Below are 26290 nucleotides of genomic sequence, written 5' to 3' on the forward strand. Positions count from 1 at the left end.
TTTCATAGAGTAAGTCTTCTCTTAAGGAAAGAACATGCACAGGTCCATAGGTGTTCAGAAATGCTCCTTTAGTAGCTTCTACTTTTTTTATTTCCTGTAGTTCTTTTCTAAACTGTAATGACACCAGAGAAATAAAGTGGTCATTCTTAGGAAAGCCTTAGAGATAGGAGAAAGAAAAAGACGAAAGAAAGAAAGAAAGAAAGAAAAGAAAGAGAAGAAAAGAAAGAAAAGAAAAGAAAAGAAAAGAAAAGAAAAGAAAAGAAAAGAAAAGAAAAGAAAAGAAAAAGATAAACAACTGCAAATCATTGTTTAATATATGTGCCAGGGAATGTACTAGGCAAGGTGGATTTAATTGTGAGTTTATGAGATAGAGCTGATTCTTGTCCTTATAAAGCATAAAATGTGAAAAAAAAGAAAATATTTGAGATTACACTATTAAGAGAAAAAAAAGGATGACAGTGACTGAAATGCATAGCTAGGGTCTGGGGGAGGGTAGAAAGGGGGAATGAGAAAAAGCGGGGAGACTTTAGTAAGTGCAGTCCAGGCTGATGGCAGCCTGCAGCCTTAGGCTTCAGGTGGGGGTGGGGGTGAGGCAAACTTTGCCCTGGTAGAGCAAAGAGAAGCAGATTGTGCAAACCAAAACTAAAAACAAACAAACCAAACACCCTCCCCACAAACAAACAAACAAACAAACAATCCAAAACCAAAAAGGAAACTGTTTTGATAGGGATGGGTCTGAGTTGCCCATCCTCACATGTCTAACCCAGGCTATTTCCTAGGTCATGCTGAGACCCAGAGGAGTGTGGGAACCAAATAGGGAGGGAGAGACAGAGTTAGAGAGCATAACTGCTTCCTATTATACAATACACATGGTGGGATGTGCCAGTGTGCCCTATTTTTAAATAGAATGCCCAGAAACATCTTAATTACCCTATTTTTTGATAACTGTTACTGAAAATGATAAAGAGGCCCCCACAAGGTCCAGATGCCAGGAAGCAGCAGAGTTGTTCTCTTCCTGCATCACATTAGACAAGGGGAATTTCAGAAATGGTGATCTCTTAGTAGTATCTGTGAAAAAAATAAGCCTTAACATGTCCTTTTCCATGTTCACACTCAAAGACTGAGAACCTGTGCTTGACTCTAGCGAAGTAATGAGCATCCTTTGTGGAGCTGGCTCTTACTGATGTGTGTGTGTGTGTGTCTTGAGAGGTCCAGGGGTTGGACGAACAGTTAATTGATAATTAGGATAGTATATTCATTCAATGACCCAGTTTGATGATGTTGAAATAAACTTTCTAGGCCTGAGATGGAACTGCTTCTACCCAGGGTTCCACATTAGCAAACTGAAACTTACACAACTTTCATGTCCCTGTCAATGTTCCACTTGACCAGAAACACAGTATATCCATCAGTCAAGCCCCCAAAACAAAGTGAACTCTGGGCCTTCTCACCCAGACAAGATTGACTATGTGGCTTCAGACAATAAGGTGTTTCTATTTGTCTCTTCCTTATTCTTTGTTCTTTATTCTTTATCCTGTAAAAACCTTCGGGCTTGCACCCCATATTGCAGTTCTCCAAAACTGCATGTCCGCTTCATGAAGTGTTAAACATATTTGTTTGCATTGGGGTGCCTGGGTGGCTCAGTCAGTTAAGCGTCTCACTTTGGCTCAGGTCATGGCTCAGTGCTCTGGGATTTAGCCCCACATCAGGTTCCCTGCTCAGTGGGGAGTCTGTTTCTCTCTCTCCCTCTCCTTCTGCCTCTCCCCCTGTTCATGCTATCACAGTCTTCCTCTCAAATAAATAAATAAAATATTTTAAGAAATATATTTGTGTCAACTAAATGGTCTTCTTTAATCATTATTTAACACTGCAAAGACTTCTAATTCTACAACTCTACAGCCTTATCACCTTAAAAAATATAGCCATCAACTCACAGAGGTGTTCATTCCTGGGGAGTCCTTAAGATCTTGTATTGATGAAAAACTGTTTTCCCAATCTAATCATTCTATTCCAGAAACTTAGAGGCTTCAAGAAGACACTCTGGTTCTCTCTTTTCTTCTGTGTGTTCTCATGGAGGAACACCACCCAGACATTCAAGTAACACATTTTACATTTGCCTTTCCTTGGGATCCTTCTCTCTTTTGTTTCCAGCCTTTGTTCCCCATATTCCTGTCTGCCTTGTACCCTTTATTCTTATCTTCTGCATTCCCAGCATCATCTCTGCTGACTGATTAGATGATTTTTATATTATGCTACCTGTTCTGATACATGGCATCCAGTAGATGTAATGTAATCATCAAATACTCACTATACACCTCTACATTTGCTGAGGTGTATACATTTCCAAAGCCACAAACTGATCATCTTACCTATAGATGCAATAAATTCCTGACTTTCTTACCAATGAATACTGGCTGTGAATGCCTTTCTACTCAAAGCATCCAGCTTTCTTTCCTTGGGTAGCATCCCTTGCTGGTTAAAATGGTGATCACTTTCCTCTACCCATACCACCCCATCACCAGATTCACTATTACTCCCTATCTGTGGGAGTTTAAGATCCTCAAAATCTACAGTGTCTATACCTCAACATAGAAGAGAGTGAACAAAGAAGCTCCACTCTGCCTTTAGTTACAGACTATGTACACTTATTTCCTAACAGATAAGAGGCTCTCTTCTGGGAATATGAAGCAATTTAAAGCAGAGTGTGTAATGTCTGCCTCTGCTTTGATCTGAGACTGGCCTCCTTGGCAAGTTTTTCTTTCTCTTAGTCTATATCCTTGATCATTATAGTGCCTCCCCTCCTCAACATGATTTAAGCTCTGGGGGAATAAATACTTGGTGGCACACACAGGGTTTAAGAGAATGTTGGTACAAACAGCTGGAGAGCACAAAAATAGCTAATCCATCCCAAACCTCTGAATCATTCTAGAGCTATCTGCCTCTATTACCACAAATGTTCTGCTTTCTTCTTCCAAAAATATATCTGTCTAGTAAGGAAGGGAAAGGCATATTTTGGCTTTTCCTTATTCCAAAAATTTGCAAGAAAAGATTGGGAGTCCAGCTTTTTTTTTTTTTTGAGGGGGGTAGTTCCTTAGCATATTCCTATGCCTCATCACCTCTTGACTGACATATTGCTGCCTTTCTCCATAAGTTTCATTAAACCAACTCTCTCTACTCTACCCTGACCTGCCATATCCTGTTATCTATACTAAGCCTTCTAGGACATGATACATTGGAGTTTCTTACTGACCTGTTCATGAGCCTTTTGTTCATCGGTGCCATAGATGTGACTCTGGAAACCTGACTCTGGCCAAGGTCTTGGTTTCTACACCATCTCTTTTGGTTGTATCCAGAAGCCAAGCTTCAAGTAGCATTTGCTTCAGAAGGTCCTCCCCAAGGCCCTTTTTTGCCTCCTCCCTCCTTTGTTCTCCCAGCCTTGGGAATTTGGAGCTTTAGAGCAGTGATGCCCCAAGGTCTAGAGCTGTATCTTGGTTTGGGCATTAGCCTTGCCACCAGGAAGGTGATTAATTTTAAGCATCACATAATGATAGGAAATAAAAGTTAGAGAGGGTGGACTTTTCTCCCCCCTCTTTTTTTTTTTTTTTTTGAGAACTCCCAGGACTTTGCCTTTACATTGAAGCATATGTGGATATAAGGATCAGAACAAAGCATTAAATTGGTCTATCAGGAAAGTTTCCCCACCCTAACTCCCTTGACCCAAGTGTTCAGCTGAGACCATTGTAATCCCAGAGCTCTGTTTCAGAGGACTCATCTCCATCTAACTTCCCATTCCTTTATTTCTTAAGAGCTCTTTCTCTGATCTTTCCATACCATCTCTGCAAGGTAGGGAAGGACAGAAAGAGAAAAGAGAAATTTTGGAGGTGTCAAATGAACCCATTTGAAGACCTTCTAAAATATATTGTTATCCTAATGTCCTTTATATTCATCTACAATGGCAGGTCCCAGGATCACTGGGTCTAGAGAGAAAGTTAAGAAAGATTTCCTTTAATGGAGTTAGATCCCTCTGAATTGATTCCCAAGAGCACAAGGAAAGGATGCATTCTGAAATAAAGAGTTAGGAGTTTATATTTTTGAGGGTGTTACATGAAAATTCAACTTAGGATGCCCAAATATTTGAAGGTATTACAGGACACAATAATAGAGACATTCAGAGGACATGTAGATTCAGAAACATAATCAGAAGAACCAAGAGACACACAGAGACATTGGTCACTTTTTAAGTTTTATTCATTTTGATCAAAAATTTGTATTTTATTAAAGATTACCCATGTGGTAGTTTCTGTAATACAGTAGAAGGTAAGACTCATCATCCTCCTGGAGCACATTGTCTAGAAACTACAAAAGGAGATAGACAAATGTCATGCAGATAGATACACAGCTGACTTGAATAAAATAAATGAATGAATAAACAAATAAACAATAGTCCAGTGAGCTCATCTGCTAAGGGTTATTTATAAGCCTGGAAGTTGCTCTAAAGGTCTAGTTTCATGTTTGTTTCTCCATAGTACTCATTAATCTCAAAGAGTTCTGGGAAATTCTCACTTTCTTATGAACAAGACTAGGTACAGGAGTCAGAAACCATTTTGAATGCCATCATGACAGAGCCCAGAAACAAGCTCCATCTATATGAAGGAAAGTGACTAGTCACTGGGTGGCCCTTTGTGTAATCCTAGCATTTCACACTGGATCTTCTGTTCATAAAAATATCTTCTCTGATTCACATTAAAACCTGTAAGCTGGGTCATGTGTACTGCTCTTTAATTGGTCATAGGACTTAATGTTAACTCCTCTGCATGTCTAGAATATGAACAAAATCAACTTTGATAGCTATTTGGAGCCAGAAAAATGTCATTTCTTTCTTCTAGTCACAAGCATTGTCTCTATCCTCTCCCTTTCTCTCCACTCACACATATGACCAACTCTTTGTCAGCTGGTATTTTTCACATCCCAGGAACCCCCATCTAGCCTTATCTGGGGTGTGCTGCCAAGCTGGAACTTTAATGCCACTTCACTATTTGAAAATACATATCTCTGATTCCCTGTATCTAGGACTAACTCATTAAGACATTAAGATTTAGGAGTTATATCACTGTTATTATATGTTTTACATATATTTACATATTTACAATATGTATTAAAATGTATTAAAATAATATTTAATAAATGTTTATCAAACATTTAACTTTGTAGACTTAGACACACTTTCTGTAGAGTTGTCACATTGAGCTGATGATAGAATAAGGATCATTTTTTTCACTTAGTGCAATTTTACAGAAATGGCAGTTATACTATTTCCATATTAGCAAAAAAAAAATGAACGTTTGAGGTTTAGAGTGTCATTGCTAGGTACGTCAGAGCCAGGACATGTAGAACATATGGAGAAACAACAGGTTTTTACTCAAACAGTCAGAGACCTAAACTGTAGATCGAAGAATCATATATTAGGTGCTTTAGGCTCACCAAATAGGGTGAGTGACCTAAAAAAAGAATATCTCAAGTGTCTCAGTTGGACACTTGAGATATATGCTTAGTGTTATATTTATATATGTGTGTGTGTGTATATATATGTGTGTATATATATATATATATATATATATATATATTATGATATATAATGCCATGCACAATCCAGCAATAAATATGCTGTGTAATATGATGTTCTAAATATCAGAGAGAGGTAGATTTCGACTGACATGTCTTTCCCTAGCTACTCCTACTGATAAAGCTGTCAGTTTCCCCAGGTTCCCTGAGTTATTTCTTGGGGAGCAATGGGTCAAAGTTATGCTCTAGAATTAGGCAGAGAGAATAAACGAACTATACCACTCTGGATCTGCTTGGTTTTAATGCTATAGATAACAGGGTTCATAAAAGGGGGGAAGAGGAAGTAGATATAGCTCATTGTGATGTGGACCACATGAGGAGCATGTTTTCCAAATCTATGAATAAATGTCAGACCAACTACAGTGACATAGAAGACCAAGATACAGCAGATGTGAGAGACACAGGTGTTGAGGGCCTTCGCTCTTTCTTCTCCAGAAGCAATGCCCATGACAGTCTTGAGGATCAAAATGTAGGAGAAAAAGATGATGAGAAAGTCCAACAAGACCATTGCAAATACAACCACAACTGGATAGAGTCGATTGAAGGTGATGTCAGCACAGGCTAACTTAATGACATCTTGGTGTAGACAAAAAGCATGAGAAAGTACATGGGAATGACAGTAGGGAAACCAGTGAAGGCGAATAATTATTGGCATAATTGACAGACCAGCCCTTGTCAATACCCCTATCCCAATCTTCATTACCTTGGTATTGGTAAGGATGGAAGTATATCTCAAGGGGTTGCGGATGGCAATGAAACGGTCATAGGCCATGGCAAGCAAAACACCAGATTCCACAATAGAAAGAGTATGGATAAAATAGGCCTGAGAGAAACAGACCTGATGGCCAATATCTCTGTGATTTAACCATAGGACACCCAGAACTGTGGGCATTGTGGTCAAAGTCACTCCAAGGTCTGTGGCTGCCAACATAGCTAAAAAATAGTACATGGGCTCATGAAGGCTATGATCATCTTTGATAAGAAAGAGAAGGGTGCCATTACCAAGAATAATGGAGACATAAACCACCAATAATGGGATGGAAATCCAGTGGTGTGCCTTCTCCATGCCTGGGAAGCCAGTAAGCAGAAATGGGGAAACAGTGGTGTTGAGCCACATGGCAGGCCTTGCAAAGAGGAAAATACTCCTTTCGGGGATGCAGTAGAAGCTCTGGTTCTGTAGAAGTTACCTCTGAATGTGCTACCTGTTCATAAGATGTTTCTCAGTCGTGACTTCCAGTGATAGCAAGGATGATAATTTAGTCATTCTTTTGAGATTCCTAAGTAATGGGAGAATAGAATGTATAAAGAACTCTACATATAATTCAGGGTTATTGGACAACATACTGGCGATACAGCGATGTAGGAGAATAGCCTTAGCTGATGTCTTTATAAATTATATAATCAAGAAAATAAAGACAAAAATGAAAGAAGAAATCCACATATTTGAATAGTGTTGGAACTTACAGCATGTTTCTCATGGAGCTCCTTATCTTGGCTTGCGATATTGAGGGTGGATGGAAAGTTTCCCCAGAATGTATGAAACCTAAAAGATAGAAGAAAATTAGTTCCAGGTAGTGTTGGAAGTGCAAGTATGAACATCTGATGGCAAAAGAAAAAAATATATATATAAGTAAACAAAAATCAATCAATAAAATAGACTTAATTGATTTGAGGGAATGACTAATACTAGTTGCAAAAAATGAAGCTTTAGAGACCTTTGAGAAGCTACAAAAGTGATACAAGTTAATTATACGTATCTATCTCCAAAACACATAGACCTCAAAATCTATGTTGCCTAGCATCATAATCCCTTAGTTATTGATGTCATGTGTCTCAATGAATTCAAAATTTCACAGTATTGATAAAAAAATGAGCAATAAAACGATTTTATGATAAGTACTTGAGAGCACTATTTGTTAACAGCATAAATGACTGTCAGTATATCACCTATTTGGAGATACAGACATAGATACTGCTTATGTAGGCAAGATCAAGGAGGATATTAAAAGCTATGGAATCTGATGAGATTTAACAAAACTGAGAAGGCTCTGTGACATTAGAATTTCAGATATTCCCTCTTGTGGCAGCCAAAGTCTGGGAATAAAGAAAGCTTGCCTTGTGGCATCATGGAGAGACAATGAAGACCATCTTTTATTTGGTTGATATGGACTAAATATCTCACATGCTTTGAAAAGGACATCTTTGTGTGAATTTAATATATGAGTCATAGAACACCTTTTTGCCATGAAAAAAGGTCCGTGAGATTACTGGACTTTAATCCTCAGAAGAATTTGATTGATGTTCCAGCTGTGCTTTGTATTGTACTTTGTAACAATAATTATATCAGGGAAGTCCTTTCATCCTGGACTTTGATTTCATTATCTATCAATTTCTATGTTACCCAGTGATGCTCTTGACACAGGATGTGAGAAGGGAATGAGATCGCCAATGGGGAAGTGCTTTGCAAGGGGTAAATTATTCTTCACTTCTGAAGCTTTGGTATTATTATTATTATTGAGAAGAGCCTTCTTCCCATGCTCTCTTTCTCGTGGTTATGTACCATGGTTATTCATTCTGAGAAATATGTCAATTTTTTTTATGAAGCCTGGGGAAAAGATACAAGATACTGGGGGTTTTGAGGAGGCTGGATTTGACTGTACCTGAAAGTATTAAACTAGGGTTCACCTGAGCAGTGGATAAAAGATAGCATGTGTGGGCAGAGAGAGAGAGAGGAGAGGAGAGTGGTGAGTGAGTGTGGGGACTTTCGAAGATAGCTAAAGACATCAAGCCTGGAGCACTGAGGCTAGAGTACGTTAAGGGAAAAGCAACTCTTCATATGGGTAAAAGGAGGAATAGCTGACTCCTTCCTGTGAGTGAAAGGTTTGGGAAATACTTGGCTCATGCAGGGTTAAAGAAGCAGGTGTGGGGGCACCAGACAGAAAATACAGAGTCAAAAAGCCAATTTAAAGAAAAAATAATTGCTGAGCCTTCATTTTGTGTCAGAACTCTAGGACACTACATGGGTCTCTTTTTTGTGTGTGTAGAAACCTTATAGTAGCCTATTTTTCCCATTTTACAGAGTCAGGTTGATTATATGTCCAAGGTGATACAGTAAGCAAATGACAGAGTCCTTTTTATACACTTTGGATTAGAAAGACTCCAGGAGTGGTGAAATCTTTGTAGTATTTTGGAATACAACCAAGCTTACTGCCTCTTTTTTTTCTGTTTTTATATTGAGAATCTGAACATTTTTACTTGATTTACTCAGAGCTATTTTTGTTGGACATGAAATTATCTGTAAATTTCAGGAGTTTAAAAATTCTAGAATTTTTAAATCTTGTCCCTGCAGCCACTGATGATCTCCTTGAATCTTAGAGTGGACTTGGGTTTTCATTAATGAGAAGTTAATTACCAAATCTCAAACTGTGCGCTCTGTAGAGACACCCTAGGTATCCTGCTCAGACTTTTATCTTCCCTCACCTTCTCTTAGGCTCTTTTCCTGACAATTCCTCTATCCTGCTTCCATTTAAAAACATATATCCTAACCTCTGTTATCCTTCTTTTCTAGATAGTTCAAATTTATAGTCCATTCTCTGTTTACTCTATTGCAGGGCTTCCTATGGCTCTATTCTCAATACATAGTTCTTAGCAGAATGCCTTGCACATGATTCATGTTCTTTTCTGAATGATTGGTCTGCGTACACATATAAATTGATTTTCTGACCATCTTAGATGCCTGAGTTTTTTAAAAAAGATTTTATCTATTTTTTCATGAGAGACACACAGAGAGAGGCAGAGATATAGGCAGGGGACAAGCAGGCTCCCCACAGGGAGCCTGATGCAGGACTTGATCCCAGGACCCCGGGGTCACAACCTGAACCAAAGACAGATGCTCAACCACCGAACCACCCAGGTGCTCCTTATATGCTTGATTTTAAGCAAGTTCTCAAATCATCAAAGCATATAGATTGATCAGTACTCAGTGGGTGATTGATTCTGGAAACACCCTGAGGGCTGTTATAAGGGATATGGAGAGAAAAACTCTACCCTATCTTCAATTCAGGGAGTTGAATACCTATTGCACCCTGTGTCCTTTTCCAGGTGCTGAAGACACACAGCTATGCAAACCTAAAACAAAGGTGCACGCACAGCCCCCACTCCATCCAAGACTAATTTTGACCAATTTATCAGTCTTGGATGATGGTGACTATTCTCCAGGAAGTGTTTAAACCTCTCATAATTACAGAGCTACCCCTTCTCACTCTTTTGGAAGACATTCTATCTTTGTCATTGATCTGGGCTTCTAGGTGAGAAAACACCATGAGGGAAATCACAGTGTTAGGCTGGAGGCCAGAGAGGCCATAGGTACAGACATGGGGAGAGCAAGAATGAGAAATGCATAATTCATCCCTGATTCTACACCCATCACCCGGTTTGTTCCCATAAGTCTTCTTTGTCTCCTGTGTTCCAGAATCTGTCCATGGCCTTATTTTATATATCTGAGAAGGTAATCCTTAAAGAAATGTTGGAGTCTTAAAAACCCATGACTATTCTCCACATACTCTACAGAGAATGCTATCATTTTCTTTTGCCAAGAAATCAGATCCCTATTTCCTGCCCTCTCTGCCCTCTTACCTGCAGTGAGCCATTGGAGAGAATATTCATTACATATCCTCACTAACCTGAATTTTATTTCCCTTTCATTCTTCATTCCATAGGTGTAAATCTGGAGTCCTTGGCCTTATCAACAACTTAGTCATAATGCCACTCTTTTCATAGACTGCACAGAATCTTGGCAAGTAAGAGCATTTATTTCAGAAACTTGTCTCCAGGGTCTTTTCCTGATTGAGGCCACTCATTGTCCCTTCCTCTCTGTATCCCTCCATCCCTTTGTTCCTCCCTCCTTCCATCTTTTCTATCTTTATTTGAACCCTTGACTTTGGAGATCTGGGGTTTGAACAGCAATCCCTAAGGTCTCCGTTTGTAAAAAAAAAAAAAAAAAAGTGTTGGGGGGGTGGTTAGTAAAATCTCTGTTGCTAGGAGAGTGATTAGTTGTTTATACCTATTGGTATATGGAAGGAAAAGTAGCCCATATAGGACTGTGGACTAAAACAGAGTTCTTCAGAAAGCATTTTCCCCAGTTGTCTGTGGGAACTCCCCATCATTGTTCCTAAAATGAGGAACATGTACAAGTTAGAGGAGAGCAGGACATCACTTTGGTGCAGTAAGAGTTCTCCCCATCCCATTGCCTTTCTCCTAGTCTTGAGGTCTGGCTAAAGTCAGTGAGAGCCCAGATGCCTATCTCGGAGAAGGAAGCTCCCTTTCCTCCTCAGCCCCTGATTTCTTTTCCCTCCTCTATATCCTCCATCTCCATGTTCTCCATAAGAAGACAGAGCAAGGATGGCAGTTACTTTTAATCAAATTATAAGTGAGCTATGGAGGACAGAAATTGTAATGCCAATTATCTGGAAACCAAGAGTCTTACTCTCTTTTCCCATAGAGAAATGACAACATATTATACATGTGATTAAAAGCATGAATGTTAGAACTTGAGTACTTGGTTTATACCATGACTGGTTCTTGCTGTGTTACTCTGCCACTTTTGAGGACTTAACCTCATTGTACTTGTGTTCCTTATCTCTAAAATGCATGTGATCATAATCACCATCGCATAAAGTTCTTATAAGTTTTAAATATAAATCATTTAGAATAGTACTCGACATATAACAAACACTTGGTCAATGTTAGCTATTATTACCTTGGTCATGATAAATCACACTCATTTTAATTACTTATATTTTGTACTGTTTTCTGCCACTGAATATTGAAATAATTGAGAAATGAACTCTGTCTTTTATAATTTTATGGCATATCGATTTCCAAGTGATTAAACTATAGAATCAATGTCATATTTCCCAGTTTCTTTTTCTTTTTCTTTTTTTTTTGTTTATTTTTTTATTGGATTTTGATTTGCCAACATATAGTATAACACCCAGGGCTCATCCCGTCAAGTGCCCCCCTCAGTGCCCCTCACCCAGGCCCCCAAACCTCCACCCACCTCCCCTTCTACTACCCTTTGTTCGTTTCCCAAAGTTAGGAGTCTCTCATGTTTTGTCACCCTCACTGATATTTCCCACTCATTTCTCTCCTTTCCTCTTTAATTCCTTTCACAATTTTTTATATTCCCCAAATGAATGAGAACATACACTGTTTGTCCTTCTCCGATTGACTTACTTCACTCAGCATAATACCCTCCAGTTCCATCCACATCGAAGCAAATGGTGGGTATTTGTCGTTTCTAATGGCTGAGTAATATTCCATTGTGTACATAAACCACATCTTCTTTCATTCATCTTTCGATGGACACCGAGGCTCCTTCCGCAGTTTGGCTATTGTGGACATTGCTGCTAGAAACATCCGGGTGCAGGTGTCCCGGCGTTTCATTGCATCTGTATCTTTGAGGTAAATCCCCGGTAGTGCAATTTCTGGGTCATAGGGTAGCTCTATTTTTAACTCTTTGAGGAACCTCCAGAGTGGAGGTTCATACTGTTTCAAACTCCACAGTTTTTCAGAGTGGCTGCACCAGTTCACATTCCCACCAACAGTGCAAGAGGGCTCTCCTTTCTCCACATGCTCTCCAACATTTGTTGTTTCCTGTCTTGTTAATTTTCACCATTCTCAATGGTGTGAGGTGGTATCTCATTGTGGTTTTGATTTGTATTTCCCTGATGGCCAGTGATGCGGAGCATTTTCTCATGTGCCTGTTGGCCATGTCTATGTCTTCCTCTGTGAAGTTTCTGTTCGTGTCTTTTGCCCATTTCATGATGGGATTGTTTGTTTCTTTGCTGTTGAGTTGAATAAGTTCTTTATAGATCTTGGAAACTAGCCCTTTACCTGATATGTCATTTGTAAATATCTTCTCCCATTCTGTAGGTTGTCTTTTAGTTTTGTTGCCTGTTTCTTTTGCTGTGCAGAAGCTTTTATTTTTTTAATTTTTATTATTTTTATTTTATTTTTATTTTTTAAATTTATTTTTATTTTTTATTTATTATAATTTTTATTTATTTATATTTTTTTCAGAAGCTTTTTATATCGTTTCAGTCCCAATAATTCATTTTTGTTTTTGTTTCTCTTGCCTTCATGGATGTATCTTGCAAGAAGTTGCTGTGGCCAAGTTCAAAAAGGGTGTTGCCTGTGTTCTCCTCTAGGATTTTGATGGATTCTTGTATCACATTTAGATCTCTCATCCATTTTGAGTTTATTTTTGTGTATGGTGTAAGAGAATGGTCTAGTTTCATTTTTCTGCACGTGGCTGTCCAATTTTCCCAGCACCATTTATTGAAGAGACTGTCCTTTTTCCAGTGGATAGTCTTTCCTACTTCGCCAAATATTTGTTGACCCTAGAGTTGAGGGCCCATTCCTGGGTTCTCTATTCTGTTCCATTGATCTATGTGTCTGTTTTTGTGCCAGTACCACACCCCACACTGTCTTGATGATCACAGCTTTGTAGTACAATTTGAAATCCAGCATTTTAATGTCGCTGGCTCTGTTTTTTGTTTTGTTTTGCTTTGTTTTGTTTTTGTTTTCTTTCTCAATGGCTATTCTTTCCCCTGGCTATTTGGGGTCTTTTCTGATTCCACACAAATCTTAAGATTATTTGTTCCAACTCTCTGAAGAAAGTCCATGATATTTTGATAGGGATTGTATTGAATGTGTAAATTTCCCTGGGTAGCATTGACATTTTTGCAATATTAATTCTTTCCATCCATGAGCATGGAATATTTTTTCAACTCTTTGTGTCTTCCTCAATTTCTTTCAAAAGTGTTCTGTAGTCTCTAGGGTATAGATCCTTTAGCTCTTTCGTTAGGTTTATTCCTAGCTATCTTATGTTTTTGGGTGCAATTGTAAATGGGATTGATTTCTTAATTTCTCTTTCATCTGCATTCCCCAGTTTCTGCTTCTGATGTCACAAGCAATTTACAGATGTATCTCTGATGAAGAGTAATTTTCATTTCCAGATCAAAACCACTAACTCATGAACACCATGTTACTTAGCAAAAAATTTTCAGATATCTACTATATTAGGTTTTAGTCATGGATGCATATAAATAGAGGGTATACAAATAAACACACAGATATATATTTTTTCCATAAGCAAATGATGAGATTCAATAGAATTTAATTCCAGATTAATTAAATTTATTCAATCATTTTATTATTGATACAATAAGGAAGAAAACAGTATTGGGAAGTTGTATTATAGATAAACCTAAGCTGACAATCAAGAAATACTCAATGACCATTTTTAAGTAAAAAACTTATTGATTTAAATTTACATAAAGAAATGTACCCAAATTATAAAGTTTCAGCTCAATGAATTTGTTGCAAAAGAAATTCACCATTGTAATTACCACCTAGAAATAGAAACAGAACCTTAGCCCTTTTGTGTTCCTGTCCAGTCCAGTTTCTGGATGAATTTTACCCATTTGTGACTTTTATATGAGTGGAATAATACTCCGTACTCGCTTTGTGTTTGGCATCTATGCTCAGCATTAAGTTGTGAGAAATATCCATGGGTTTGCATGTAGCAATATATATAGTATTCCTTGTATGAATAAACCCCATATTTACTTTTCCAGTCTCTATAGTCAGTAATAGTTGGAGCTATTTTAAATAATGCTACTCTGATCATCCTGGTCCCTTTTTAATTGATCATTGTGTGTACAGACATGAATTTCTATTGGATTGAATCATAGGAATATAATTCCTTAGAAAGATATGTGTTCATCGATGGTAGTAGTAGTAGTAGTCTTATATCAAATATAAGTATAGTGTGTATCTTTGTTAGTCTATAGCTGACTTTTTATTTCTTTTAATAACTTTTTCACAAAATAAGTTATTTTTAATGCAAATTTATTTATGGTTTTTGTTTGTGTGTGATATATAAGAAAACTTATATCCCAAATCAGTGAATAAAAAACACTCTGTCATTTTACAATAGCTTTGTTTTAACTTAACCATAGATTGAATTTTTTCTATGATAGGAAGTTGGGATCAAGAACCATTTTGGAGGATGCCCGGGTGGCTCAGTGGTTGAGCATCTGCCTTTGGCTCAGGGTGTGATCCTGGAGTCCCAGGTGTGAGACCCACATCAGGCTCTCTGCATGGAACCTGCTTCCCCTTCTGTCTATGTTTCTACCTCTATCTCTCATTCTGTGTCTCTCATGAATAAATAAATAAAATCTTAAAAAAAAGAAGCATTTTGGTGTCCAGATTAATTTTGTGCATTTCATTAGCCTACATTCTGTTCTGATCCCAGAACGACCCATAGTTTGATGTACCTTCTTATATGCTTTCACATAGTCATAGCATGATTTTGTTGCCAGGGACGGTCATGATACCATTTTATTCCCTACAGTAGCTCTCTATTCAGAACATTTATATTCTTGTGGAGCAATGAAATTTATACTCTCACAAATGGTTGAGATCTGATTAACTGAGTATGTTCCTGTCATACTCAGGTGAGTTCTCCAGAAACAGATACAAAGACCAAGTTTGGGGTGAAAGTTGTTTATTAGAGGTTAGACTTTTCAAAGAAAGGAGGAAACAGGATTTGGCAAAGGAAGAAGTCAAACTGAGATACAGGCTGACAACACAGCAGAAAGCTCTGGAGCAGGTCTTTATTACCCAACAGTATTACACGCTGGTGGAGTTGAAATGACCAGACTTTTAAGATCTCTCCTCACTTAGTCACCTAAGATGGAAGGTCATGACCTTGAGCAAGGCGCTCTACAGCCAAGAGAGACCCTGTATAGGCTGAGAGTTGGAGGCTGTCTGCTGACCCCACTCTCAGAGGTGGGCAGCCAGTCTTTCCTTGAAGGGAATCTGGCCCTCAGATCAACACATCTACAACAAATTCCTTATTGATATCCTGTGTCTGGAGGCTATTTTCTAAGAGTTTTCAGATTTATTTCTCCTAATCTAATCAGTTTCCTATAACTCCTAGACCAATGGACAATTGGAGCATATTATCTAGATATTAAAGGAATATCTCCAGGATTTCACTAGCTCCCAGCAGCACATGTGGTTTCCTAAGTTTTATGGGAGTATATATTTAGAGTGTTTCAATACAAGTTCAATAAACTAGCAAACAAAACACACATTATATTTTAAGGATGTTTGTTTTCTTAACTTTTCATTCTGAAAGAATTATAGATTCATAAGAATTTGCAAAATATATATAGGAAGATTCTATAGACCTTTTCTCCAGTTTTCTCCAGTGGTAACAATTAGCGTAACTATAGTATGATATCAAAACCAGCAAATTGACATTGGTATGATCCACAGAGATTACTTAAATATCACCAGTTTTACATGCACTCTTTTGTATGTATATAGATGTAGCTTTGTGCAATTGCATCCTGTACAGATTCTTATAAATATGACAATGACCAAAATACAAAACCGATCCATCTCCACAAGGCTACCTAATGATACTCCTTTATAAACATACTCCCCTCTCTTCCTTTCTCCTTCCCTCAGTCTTAACCTTTGGCAGCTACTTATCTGTGCTCCATGTCTAAAATTTTGTTATTTCAAGAAAGTTACATAAGTAGAATTATTGGCTAGCTGGATGACTGGGTGGCTTCCTTCCTTCCTTCCTTCCTTCCTTCCTTCCCTTCTGTCCTTCCTTCTTTCATTTCATCCTTCCCTCTTTGTTCTTATTTCCTTCCTCAGCAAAATTCTCTTAAAAGTATCCAAAGTATCCAGTTGCATATATCAATAATTTTTTTCTTTTCTTTGCTGAGCAGCAAGTCATTGTATGGATTTACTAATTTGTTTAAGCATTTGCTGACTGGAGAACACTTAGGTTGTTTGCAGTTTTAGGCAATTATTTTTAAAAGCTGCTATAAACATTTGTGTACAAGTTTTAGTGTAAACATATCTTTTCATTGTTCTGAGATAAAAGCCCAAAAGTACAATGCTAGGTGATAAGGCAAGTACATGGTTAGTTGTATAAGAAACTGACAAAAGAATTTGCCAGAGTGGCTGGACCACCTTTTATTCCTACCGTTAATGTAAGAATGACCCAGAACTTCTGCATCCCCATGTATTTGATACTATTTTTCATTTAGGCCTTTCTGGAATATTATAGAAATATCTGTTTGTGGTTTTAATTTGCATTTTCCTAATGATTAATGATGTTGACATCTTTTCATGAATTTATATGCCATCTGAGCATTCTCTTCAGTGAGAAATTTGTTCATGTCTTTTGCTTATTGTCTAATTTTATAGTTTGATTTTTCATTCTGTGCAGTTTTGAGAGTTCTTAAAATTTTCCATATGCTAGTCTTTTTTCAGGTATGTTGTTTATAAATATTTTCTTCCATTTTGTAGTTCATCTTTCCATTCTCTCTCTCTCTCTCTCTCTCTCTCTTTAATCCTTCCATTCTTTTAACAGAGCCTTTCCATGGCAAACATAACTCTTCACTTTGTCATAGGACTCAGAGATTTTCTCTTATCTTTTTCCATAACTTTTAGAGTTTATATTTTACATTTCTGCTTATGGTCCGTATCTATTTTGAGTCAATTTTGTATAAAGTGGGAGTATTTCTCCCTCCCCCCTCCAGAGATGGCTAATTACTCCAATACTATTTGTAGAGGGTCTTTCATTCCTCCAGTGAATTACTTTTGCAAGTTTGTTGAAAATCAATTCTATTTTTTAAGATTTTATGTATTTATTCATGAGAGACACATGGAGAGAAAGAGAGGCAGAGACACAGGCAGAGGGAGAAGCAGGCTCCATGCAGGGAGGCTGACGTGGGACTCAAACCCAGGTCTCCAGGATCATGCCCTGGGCTGAAGGCAGTGCTAAACCTCTGAGCCACCCAGGCTGCCCTGAAAATCAATTCTAAAGTGCCATTGGAATTGTGATAGGGATTGCACTGAATCTATGCGTGTCTTTGGGTAGTATGGACTTTTTAACAATGTTAATTCTTTCTATCCATGAACATGAAATATCTTTCCATTTACACATCTTCTTCAATTTATTTCATCAATGTCTTATAATTTTAGTGTACAGATCTTTTACCTCCTTGGTTAAATTTATTTCCAAGCATTTTATAATTCCATATGCTATTGAAAATGTAATGTAAATTTTTTTTCTCTTTCTTTCATTTCTTCAGATAGTTTTTTGTTAGCATATAGAAATGAAACCCATTTTTATATGTTGATTTGTAGCCTGAAACTTGATTGAATTTACTTATTATTTCTAATAGGTTTTTTTTTTTTTGTAAGGTATTTAGGATTTTCTTCATATAAGATCAAATCATCTGCAAGCAGAGATAATTTTATTTTTTCCTTTCCAATTTGGATGTCTTTTAGTTATTTTAGTTATTTTCTTTACCTAACTGCTCATGTGGAACCACTAAAATCCCAGATAGCCAAGCAATCCTGAGAAATGAGAATAAAACCTAAAGCATCACACTTAGCTGATTTCAAACTTTATTACAAAGCTAGGACCATCAAAACAGTATGGTACTGTCATAAAAACTGACATGCAGACCAATACAACAGAATCAAGAGCCAAGAAATAAATTCACACATATATGGTCAAATAATATTTGATAAGAGAACCAAGAATTTTCAATGGGGAAAGTCTCCTCAATAAATGGTGTTGGGAATACTAAATAGTCACATGCAGTGTAATGAAGTTAAACCTGTTCCCACTCACACAAAGTAACTCTAAATGAATTAAAGACTTAAATATAAGACCTGAAAGCATAAAACTGCTGGAAGAAAACATAGGAGAAAAGCTCCTTGACATTGGTTTTGGTGACAATGTTTTGAATATGACATCAAAAAGAGCAAGTAAGAAAAGCAAAATTAAATAGGTGGGACTGTATCAAACTAAAAAGATTCCACACAGCCAAAGAAACAATCAAAGAAATGGAAAAGCAACTTATGGAATGGGAGAAAATATCTGCAAATCATACATCTGATGAGAGATTAATATCCAAAATATATTAGGAACTCATACAGCTCAATAGTAAAAAAACAAAAAACAAAAGACAAAACAAAAAATAAAAAGACAATGCAATTAACAAATGAGCATAAGACTTTCACAGACATTTTTCCAAAGAAGACATATAAATGGCCAACAGGTACATGATAATATGCTCAACATCCCTCATCATTTGGGAAATGTAAATGAAAACTACAGTGAGATATCAACTTACACCTGTTAGAAGAGGATCCTGTTATCAAGAAGACAAAAGATAACAAGTATTAGTGAGGATATGGAGAAAAGGGAACCTTTGTATGCTGTTGGTAGAAATGTAAATTGGTATAGCTGTTGTGCCCAAGATTACGAATCCGAGAAACCACCAAGGAGCCGACACCGCTGCAGACACACGAGGGTTGGGATCCCTGGGTGGCGCAGCGGTTTGGCGCCTGCCTTTGGCCCAGGGCGGGATCCTGGAGACCCGGGATCGAATCCCACGTCGGGCTCCCGGTGCATGGAGCCTGCTTCTCCCTCTGCCTGTGTCTCTGCCTCTCTCTCTCTCTCTCTCTGTGACTATCATAAATAAATAAAAATTAAAAAAAAAAGATTAAAAAAAAAAAACACGAGGGTTTATTTACAAGCTCCAGCTTGGGTCCAAGTATACCCGATGCACCTGAGAAGGGACTTGGACCCCGAGGCTAAGAGGTGTAGCAGTTTTATAGGGGCCAGTGGCCAATGAGATTGTAACACACACAGAAAGTTTCACAGTCATGTCGGTTCACACTCAGATGACCAATTGAATTACAATTTACCCTATAGTGACCATTTGAACTAGCCTATCACTCTGGTCAGAATTGGCATGCAGGTTTGGTGGGCAAAAGGCGGGGTTTACATTCTTATGAGCCGGTTTCCGGTAAGGGTGTGCTCAGCGGCTTGACTAGGGTGGGGGAGTGCCTTAAGCAATAACCAGGTCATGTGGAGGTCATACAGGAGATGGTGGATATAGCACAAAATGGAGTTAGCCCTGCTCTGCTTGTCCAGGGATAGGGTTTTTTTGTTAAATTCCTTGGGTCCCACATAGCCACTATGGGAAACAGGATGGAGATTACTAAAAAAATTAAAAATAGAACTACCATATTATCCAGCAATTAGCTTCTGGGTACATAGCTAAAGGAAATGAAATCAGTATCTCAGCTAGCTATACCTCCAAGTTCATTGTAACATTTTACACAGTAACTAAGACGTGGAAACAACTTACATGTCCATCTACAGATGAAAGGATAAAAAAACAAATATTTATCAGGTTTTCTTTATCTATATCTATATATACACACACATATATTCATATCTGTGAGACTAAAGTGATGAGATGTGCTTGGCTGAACTACTATGTTATATGTTCATGTCATTTCCTGGAAAACAGAAAAATTCTGGTGAGGTTAAGCCAATAAAAGAATGATGAGTACTGTAGATAGTGGGTTCATGTTGATTACTAGAGAGGCTGACTGGTTCTTATCATATTTACTCCAGTCCATCTAACTTTCCATTCTTAAGCTAGACTTGAGATAATCCAAGCAGAAAATATAATTAGAATTCAAAAGACTTAGGGGCACCTGGATGGTTCAGTAAGTTAAGTGCCCAACTCTTGATTTTGGCTCAGGTCTTGATCTCAGAGTTGAGGAATTGAGCCCTTTTTCAGGCTCTGTGCTCAGCAAAAGGTCTGCTTAAGATTCTCTTTCTCTCCCTCCCTCTGCCCCTCCTCCACTCTCACACTCGCTCACACGCTATTTTTCTCAAATAAATAAATAAATCTTAAAAAGAGAAAGAATTCAAAAGTCTTAGGCTAAGAAAATGCATTAAGTTTCCTCCTGAGAGCAACTGGAAAAGATTGAACCTTTGAAGTAGGTGTGTAAGATAAACGGTCTCCCAGAGGTGATAAAAAGTTCTACTGGGGCCATAAAGACAAGCCCTCTGATTTCTCACACATAAAGCTGCCACTTGAGGCTCTATTAATTCTTTATCTTATTTTGAGAAGATATTTTAAGACCTTGGGGGATTAGTTAAATGTTCCTTCTCTTTCATAGGAGGCGTTAGGATACAGAAAATGTTTCTTAAAGATCTACAATTGGCTGGCAAAGGAAAATCTCGGGAGGTGATTTCTTCATTAATAACTTCACTGACTGCATCTCTTAGCTGTCTATGAGAAGCAGCTATATGATCTGAGTCCTCAGGCAGGACCCAAGAACCCTGCTTCTTATCCTTAATATCCAGGTGATGGTGCATGTATGGGTAAATACCCAGTAAGGAAAAGGGTACTAGGACACTCCTCTGAGCTTGTCTAGAGAGAGTATAGGGGGAAGAGGAGGGCAAGGATCTTCATAGCTTATGGCTCTCGATGAGTGCACAGATCTCGGTCTGAAGTTGGTAGCACTTGTTAAGATATTCAGGCATGAGTACCTCAGATCTGCCACGCTTAGTGGTACGATTATGATTGACCATCTCACATATCTCCTATCCTTTCTAGGGGAGTGAACAGAGAGGCATCTCTTATTCTACAAGATATCTAAATGAGGCAGAGAAGGGTTATAACTTTACGTGATAGAAAATTATCTGAATTTCAACATACTCAACTATAAATTTTTCTTCTTGGTTCTATTCCAAGTCTTCATAACTTCTTTCCTTCCCCCATAGTCTTTCTTTGGCTTTTGAGACTTTTCTCAATGTCCTCAGAAACTACAAGAAGCTCTTTGCTGAAGACATGTAAATTTCTCACCGGATGGAGTATGAAGTAGATCTGAACAGAATTCTTGGAAATAGAGAAGAGGAACCTCCATTGAAGGTAATTGGCAAAATAGAATGGATACTCTCCACTTTGGGTAGGTTTCTCTATCATGATTTATTCCTGTGTTACATATTCTTGTATAGAGAGAATTCTTCACAAGTTGCATTAGGACTTTGGGTTACAGATCATTGCTTAAGAGTCAGAGAAGGAGGGGTAATGAAGTTGTATTTAGAACACTTAAGAAGAGGAATGATTATGTGGGATTATCGTTCTATCCAGTGACTGCAGAATAAAGAATATTCATCATATTTCCAATAAACACTAAATTTATGTATCTTAATCCTGAAGATAGAGTATGGACGATGAGAAATAATTCTGTAAATTTTTTGTCACTTAGTGTCAGGTCAAAAGGGCTGAATCACTGCCTTATGTTCAGTTGTCTGGCACCTTTTCAATGCTAGAAACTTGGAGTTTGATTTCATCTACACAGGTACATCGTTTTCTTTGAGAGCATCTTAAGGGTGGTGGCTTCCACTGGCAAAATATCTTCAAAGAAGCATACTTGAGTGAGAATATATTTTTTAACTTAGAAAAAAAAACAGTTTGAATAATCTTTTCTGGTATGTAATAAGAAAAAAAAATAGGACATCCATTTGCTCTAATCCAGCCATATTTACTGATAACTCTTGATTTCCTCATTAGTAAATATATATCTTTCAAACTTCCCCTTTTGAGAAAATGATTGTACCATCCTCCTATTTGCTGGAGCCAAAAATTACACGGACAAAGAAATAAACCAATCTCATTTTGTTTTCCCTTATTCCCATTAACAATATATCAGCAAAACTTAGTACTACCTAAAAAAAAATGTATCTTTATCTGTTTAAATTTTATTTTTACTGTCCTCCTAGTCAAAATTACCATCCTCAGTTAGATTATTTTGTTTCTAAATACTTTCTTTGACTTTGCTTGATTATCTATTAGTCACAAACTAGTCCCAGTGATAATTTAAAAATGCAAATTTCAGTAGGTGACTAGGCCCTGAAGAATTTATAATTTCCCAATGTTGGGATGCCTGGGTGGATCAGCGGTTAAGTGTCTGCCTTTGGCTTAGGGTATGATCCTGGAGTCCCAGGATTGAGTCCCAAGATCGAGTCCCATGTCGAGCTCCCTGCATGGAGCCTGCTTCTCTCTCTGCCTATGTCTATGCCTCTCTGTCTCTCTGTCTCTGTCTCTCTCTGTCTCTCATGAATAAATAAATAAAATCTTTAAAAAGAAAAAAAAAGAAAATTCCCCAATGTGTTTTTATCACATTTGTGGTAAAACAAAATTCCAGTGTTATCCATAAGACCCTGTGAGACCTCACCACTGCCTGGGTCTCTGATGGTACCTATTGTCTGTCTCTTGTTTGCTCACCAAGCTCCAGACATGCTAATTTCCTCCTCTAAATGGAACAGTCTTTCTCCAGATCTACTTATGACCAGCTCTCATTGTTTTTTAAGTCTTGGCTCAAATGGCACCTCCTCAGAGATATAGTCCCAGGTCATCCAAATTACTCAATTGTATGCAATACCATCCCCATCAATCTCTATTAAATAGTGCTTTTTTATTTTATAATTGCATTTCTATTTACCTAAATGTTTATTTATTTTCTAACTTAATTTATGCCTTATAAGATCAGTGACTTTGTCTTATTAGCATTTAATTCCAGTACTTAAAACGTCATGTTTATCACACAGTGAATGCTCAAAACATATTGGGTGAATTAATATATTTATCTATAATTGTCTAAATGTAGGTGTGTATATGTAGATATGTACATGCAGGTTTATATGTACATGTATGCATGTATACATGTATTAGCATATAGTTGATGTATAGATGTAATGGGTGTGTGTAAAACATAACATGTTAGGTACTTCACTAGGTGTTGAGCAAGGCAAATAAAACACGGTTTCTATATTCAAGTAGTCCATAATCTAGTGGCAGAAGAGATGTGGAAACCTTCTTCAAGGACATACCTCTTCCCTCTGCCAACAGGCAATTCTGTGTAAGCAGCAATAGGGCTCTCATTTATTATTTCTTGGGACAGTTCAGAAGTGTATGGCTGGTTATAAAAGAAGGAGATCAAGAAGATGGATATTTAAATACAAATGGAGAACTTGAAAAAGGAGAAATCAAGTTCTAGGGAGTTGTGATAGTGGGTCTACAGAAAAGTAATAGGGAAAGAAAAAGAAATGACATGGGAATAAGATAAATTTTTTTAAAAAACTGAAGGATAAAGTTAATCATGAGCCATATCTTTGGCTGGCCTAAGCACTTATTCCAGCTCCAGGGTCCATAATCATCTAACTTCCAATTAGTCTAGGCTATTGTAATGAACAGTGAGTAGTTCTATAGTGTCCAGGAGGAGGTTAATAAGCACATCATGTTTGTCTTCCCATCACTAATCCATGGAGTAGGGAAGCAAAGTGCCTCTTCTTCCTATCTGTCTGCTCCTTAGCTATGGTGATAGTGGTACAGCTTTTCTTTCCATATTTTTTTTCTCTTAGACACCTGGGACTTTTATTGAGAATTCAAAGAAATCCTACATATGCAGGATAATGTGGGTTAGGAATCACTTGTGAAGGCAAGTATAGTTAGGTCAGGGTTGAGTTCCCTGAAATCCTCCAAATATGGATTATTCTGTGAAGTTGGTATAGTTGATGGAAATGGTTTCTATGTGTAGTGTGTATCAGAAATTTGCTGGGGAGCTTATTAGAATACATATGACCATATGAAACACCAGGGATTTAATTAGGAAGTAGGAAGGACATGGTTCCTAGAATATGCAGTTGAGAACACAGAAAATAACTGGAACACCTGGGTGGCCTGGTCAGTTAAGCATCTGACTGTTGATTTTGGCTGAGGATTCTATCTCTCCCTCTCCCTCTCTCACTCTCTAAAAAAACTCCCCCATACTAAAAACAAGATACAGGTTGTTTTAATAATACATTCTGAGAAACAACGGCTTATATCAATGTCATTATTACCTTTAAGAGAGAATTCTGAGACGATATAATTGGAGTGATACCTTGAAAGTGGAGCTGCATTTCAGTGGTAATAACAGGAAAAAAGGAAATCTCTCCCGGATAAACCCAACATGTGGCCCAACAGCAGTTCCAGTTCCTTCCTTTTGACTGGTTTTCCAGGCTTGGAGGCAGTTCACCACTGGATTTCCACACCCTTCTTTTTCATCTACGTCTCTGTCCTTTTAGGCAACAGCACTCTCCTTCTTCTCATTAAGGAAGATCACAATCTTCATGAGCCTATGTACTACTTCCTGGCCATGCTGGCAGCCACAGACCTAGGGCTGACCTTGACCACAATGCCTACAGTATTGGGAGTCCTCTGGTTGGATCACAGGGAGATTGGAAAAGTAGCCTGTTTTTCTCAAGCCTACTTTATACACTCACTTGCCTTTGTAGAATCTGGTGTTTTGCTTGCTATGGCCTATGATCGTTTTATTGCCATTTGCAACCCCCTTAGATATAGCTCTATACTCACTAATAATCAAGTGCTGAAAATTGGGCTAGGAGTTCTGATGAGGGGGTTTATATCTGTTGTTCCTCCAATCTTACCCCTTTACTTTTTTCCCTATTGCCATTCCCACATCCTCTCACATGCATTCTGCCTTCACCAGGATGTCATCAAACTGGCCTGTGCTGATACCACCTTCAATCGCCTATATCCAGTTGTGCTTGTAGTCTTGATATTTGTGCTGGATTCTCTGATTATCCTCATCTCCTATGTGTTGATACTCAAGAGAGTCCTGAGTATTGCCTCCAAAGAAGAGAGGGCCAAGACCCTCAACACTTGTGTCTCCCATATCTGCTGTGTCTTGGTTTTCTATGTCACAGTGATTGGACTGTCTCTGATTCATCGGTTTGGAAAGCAGGTTCCGCATATTGTTCACCTTACTATGAGCTACATATATTTTATTTTCCCTCCATTAATGAATCCTATAATCTATAGTGTCAAGACCAAGCAGATCCAGATTGGCATTTTTCGCCTTTTTACTACCCATAGAATCAAAGTATGATATCTGACCATCACAGTCCCTCATACAGAATATGAGTACTCTGGGTTTTGGCAGAGTAGTGAAAAAGTCTCATATCAAACACCCATGATAAGATTCTCTTGGTAAAATAATTGTCAAAGTAGAGCTACAAGTTGTCCTACCTTATCTAAGTTCAGGTCTTTGGTCTAATGTAGTTTGTGCATTTTTTAAAGAAAATTTTGCATACTGGATATCTCTGTTTGCCACCCAGTTATTGTGATAATACACTAGCTGTTTATGTGTGTGTCTATAATGTATCTAAAATATATTTCTTTTGGATTAGAAAGGTAGTGGATAGGAACAGAGTTATAAGAATATAAAATAATAATTGGTTTGCATAAAATAAAGTTTGGTCTGTTTATATCCAATCCAATCTAACTTCCATGAATTTCCCCACAGATATTAATTCTAATTGTGGGAACCTGTATGTTTGATGACTGATGTTCTAGAATTTTCTTGTAAAGATGTCTGAATTTTTCTCACTCAGTATTGTAATCACTTGTTATCCCAAATGTATCATTAATTCCTCCTCTCTCCATAAATGATCATGAATTTGTCTCAAGAACTATAAGCTTATATTTATTCCCAAGGCAGGACCTACTTATGAAAAACAGTTTGTAATAAGAGGAACCATGGATAAAAGAAAGGAAATAGACATAGTCTATTACTATGTTATTCAGTACTTCTTTCCATCTTTTCCCTTATTCTCATCCTATGACTCCATCATTAGCTCTAATTTTGGTACCATCTCCAGAACATCTACCAGTGGCTAAGTAGTCTAAGT

At 37.7% G+C, this 26290-nt stretch overlaps 2 protein-coding genes across 2 annotated transcripts; one reads left to right on the top strand and one right to left on the bottom strand.

The window, feature by feature from the left end:
* Positions 1-5800: 5800 nt before the first annotated feature.
* Positions 5801-6739, bottom strand: LOC129505020 (olfactory receptor 51B6). The gene has a single exon (XM_055317946.1). It carries the CDS (start codon positions 6737-6739, stop codon positions 5801-5803), a length of 939 nt encoding a protein of 312 aa, XP_055173921.1.
* Positions 6740-24549: 17810 nt separating this feature from the next.
* LOC129505019 (olfactory receptor 51B5-like) lies at positions 24550-25488 on the top strand. Its single transcript, XM_055317944.1, has one exon. It carries the CDS (start codon positions 24550-24552, stop codon positions 25486-25488), a length of 939 nt encoding a protein of 312 aa, XP_055173919.1.
* The last annotated feature ends 802 nt before the right edge of the window (positions 25489-26290 follow it).

The sequence above is a fragment of the Nyctereutes procyonoides genome, unplaced genomic scaffold, assembly GCF_905146905.1.
Source record: "Nyctereutes procyonoides isolate TBG_1078 unplaced genomic scaffold, NYPRO_anot_genome, whole genome shotgun sequence".
Lineage (NCBI taxonomy): Eukaryota > Metazoa > Chordata > Mammalia > Carnivora > Canidae > Nyctereutes > Nyctereutes procyonoides.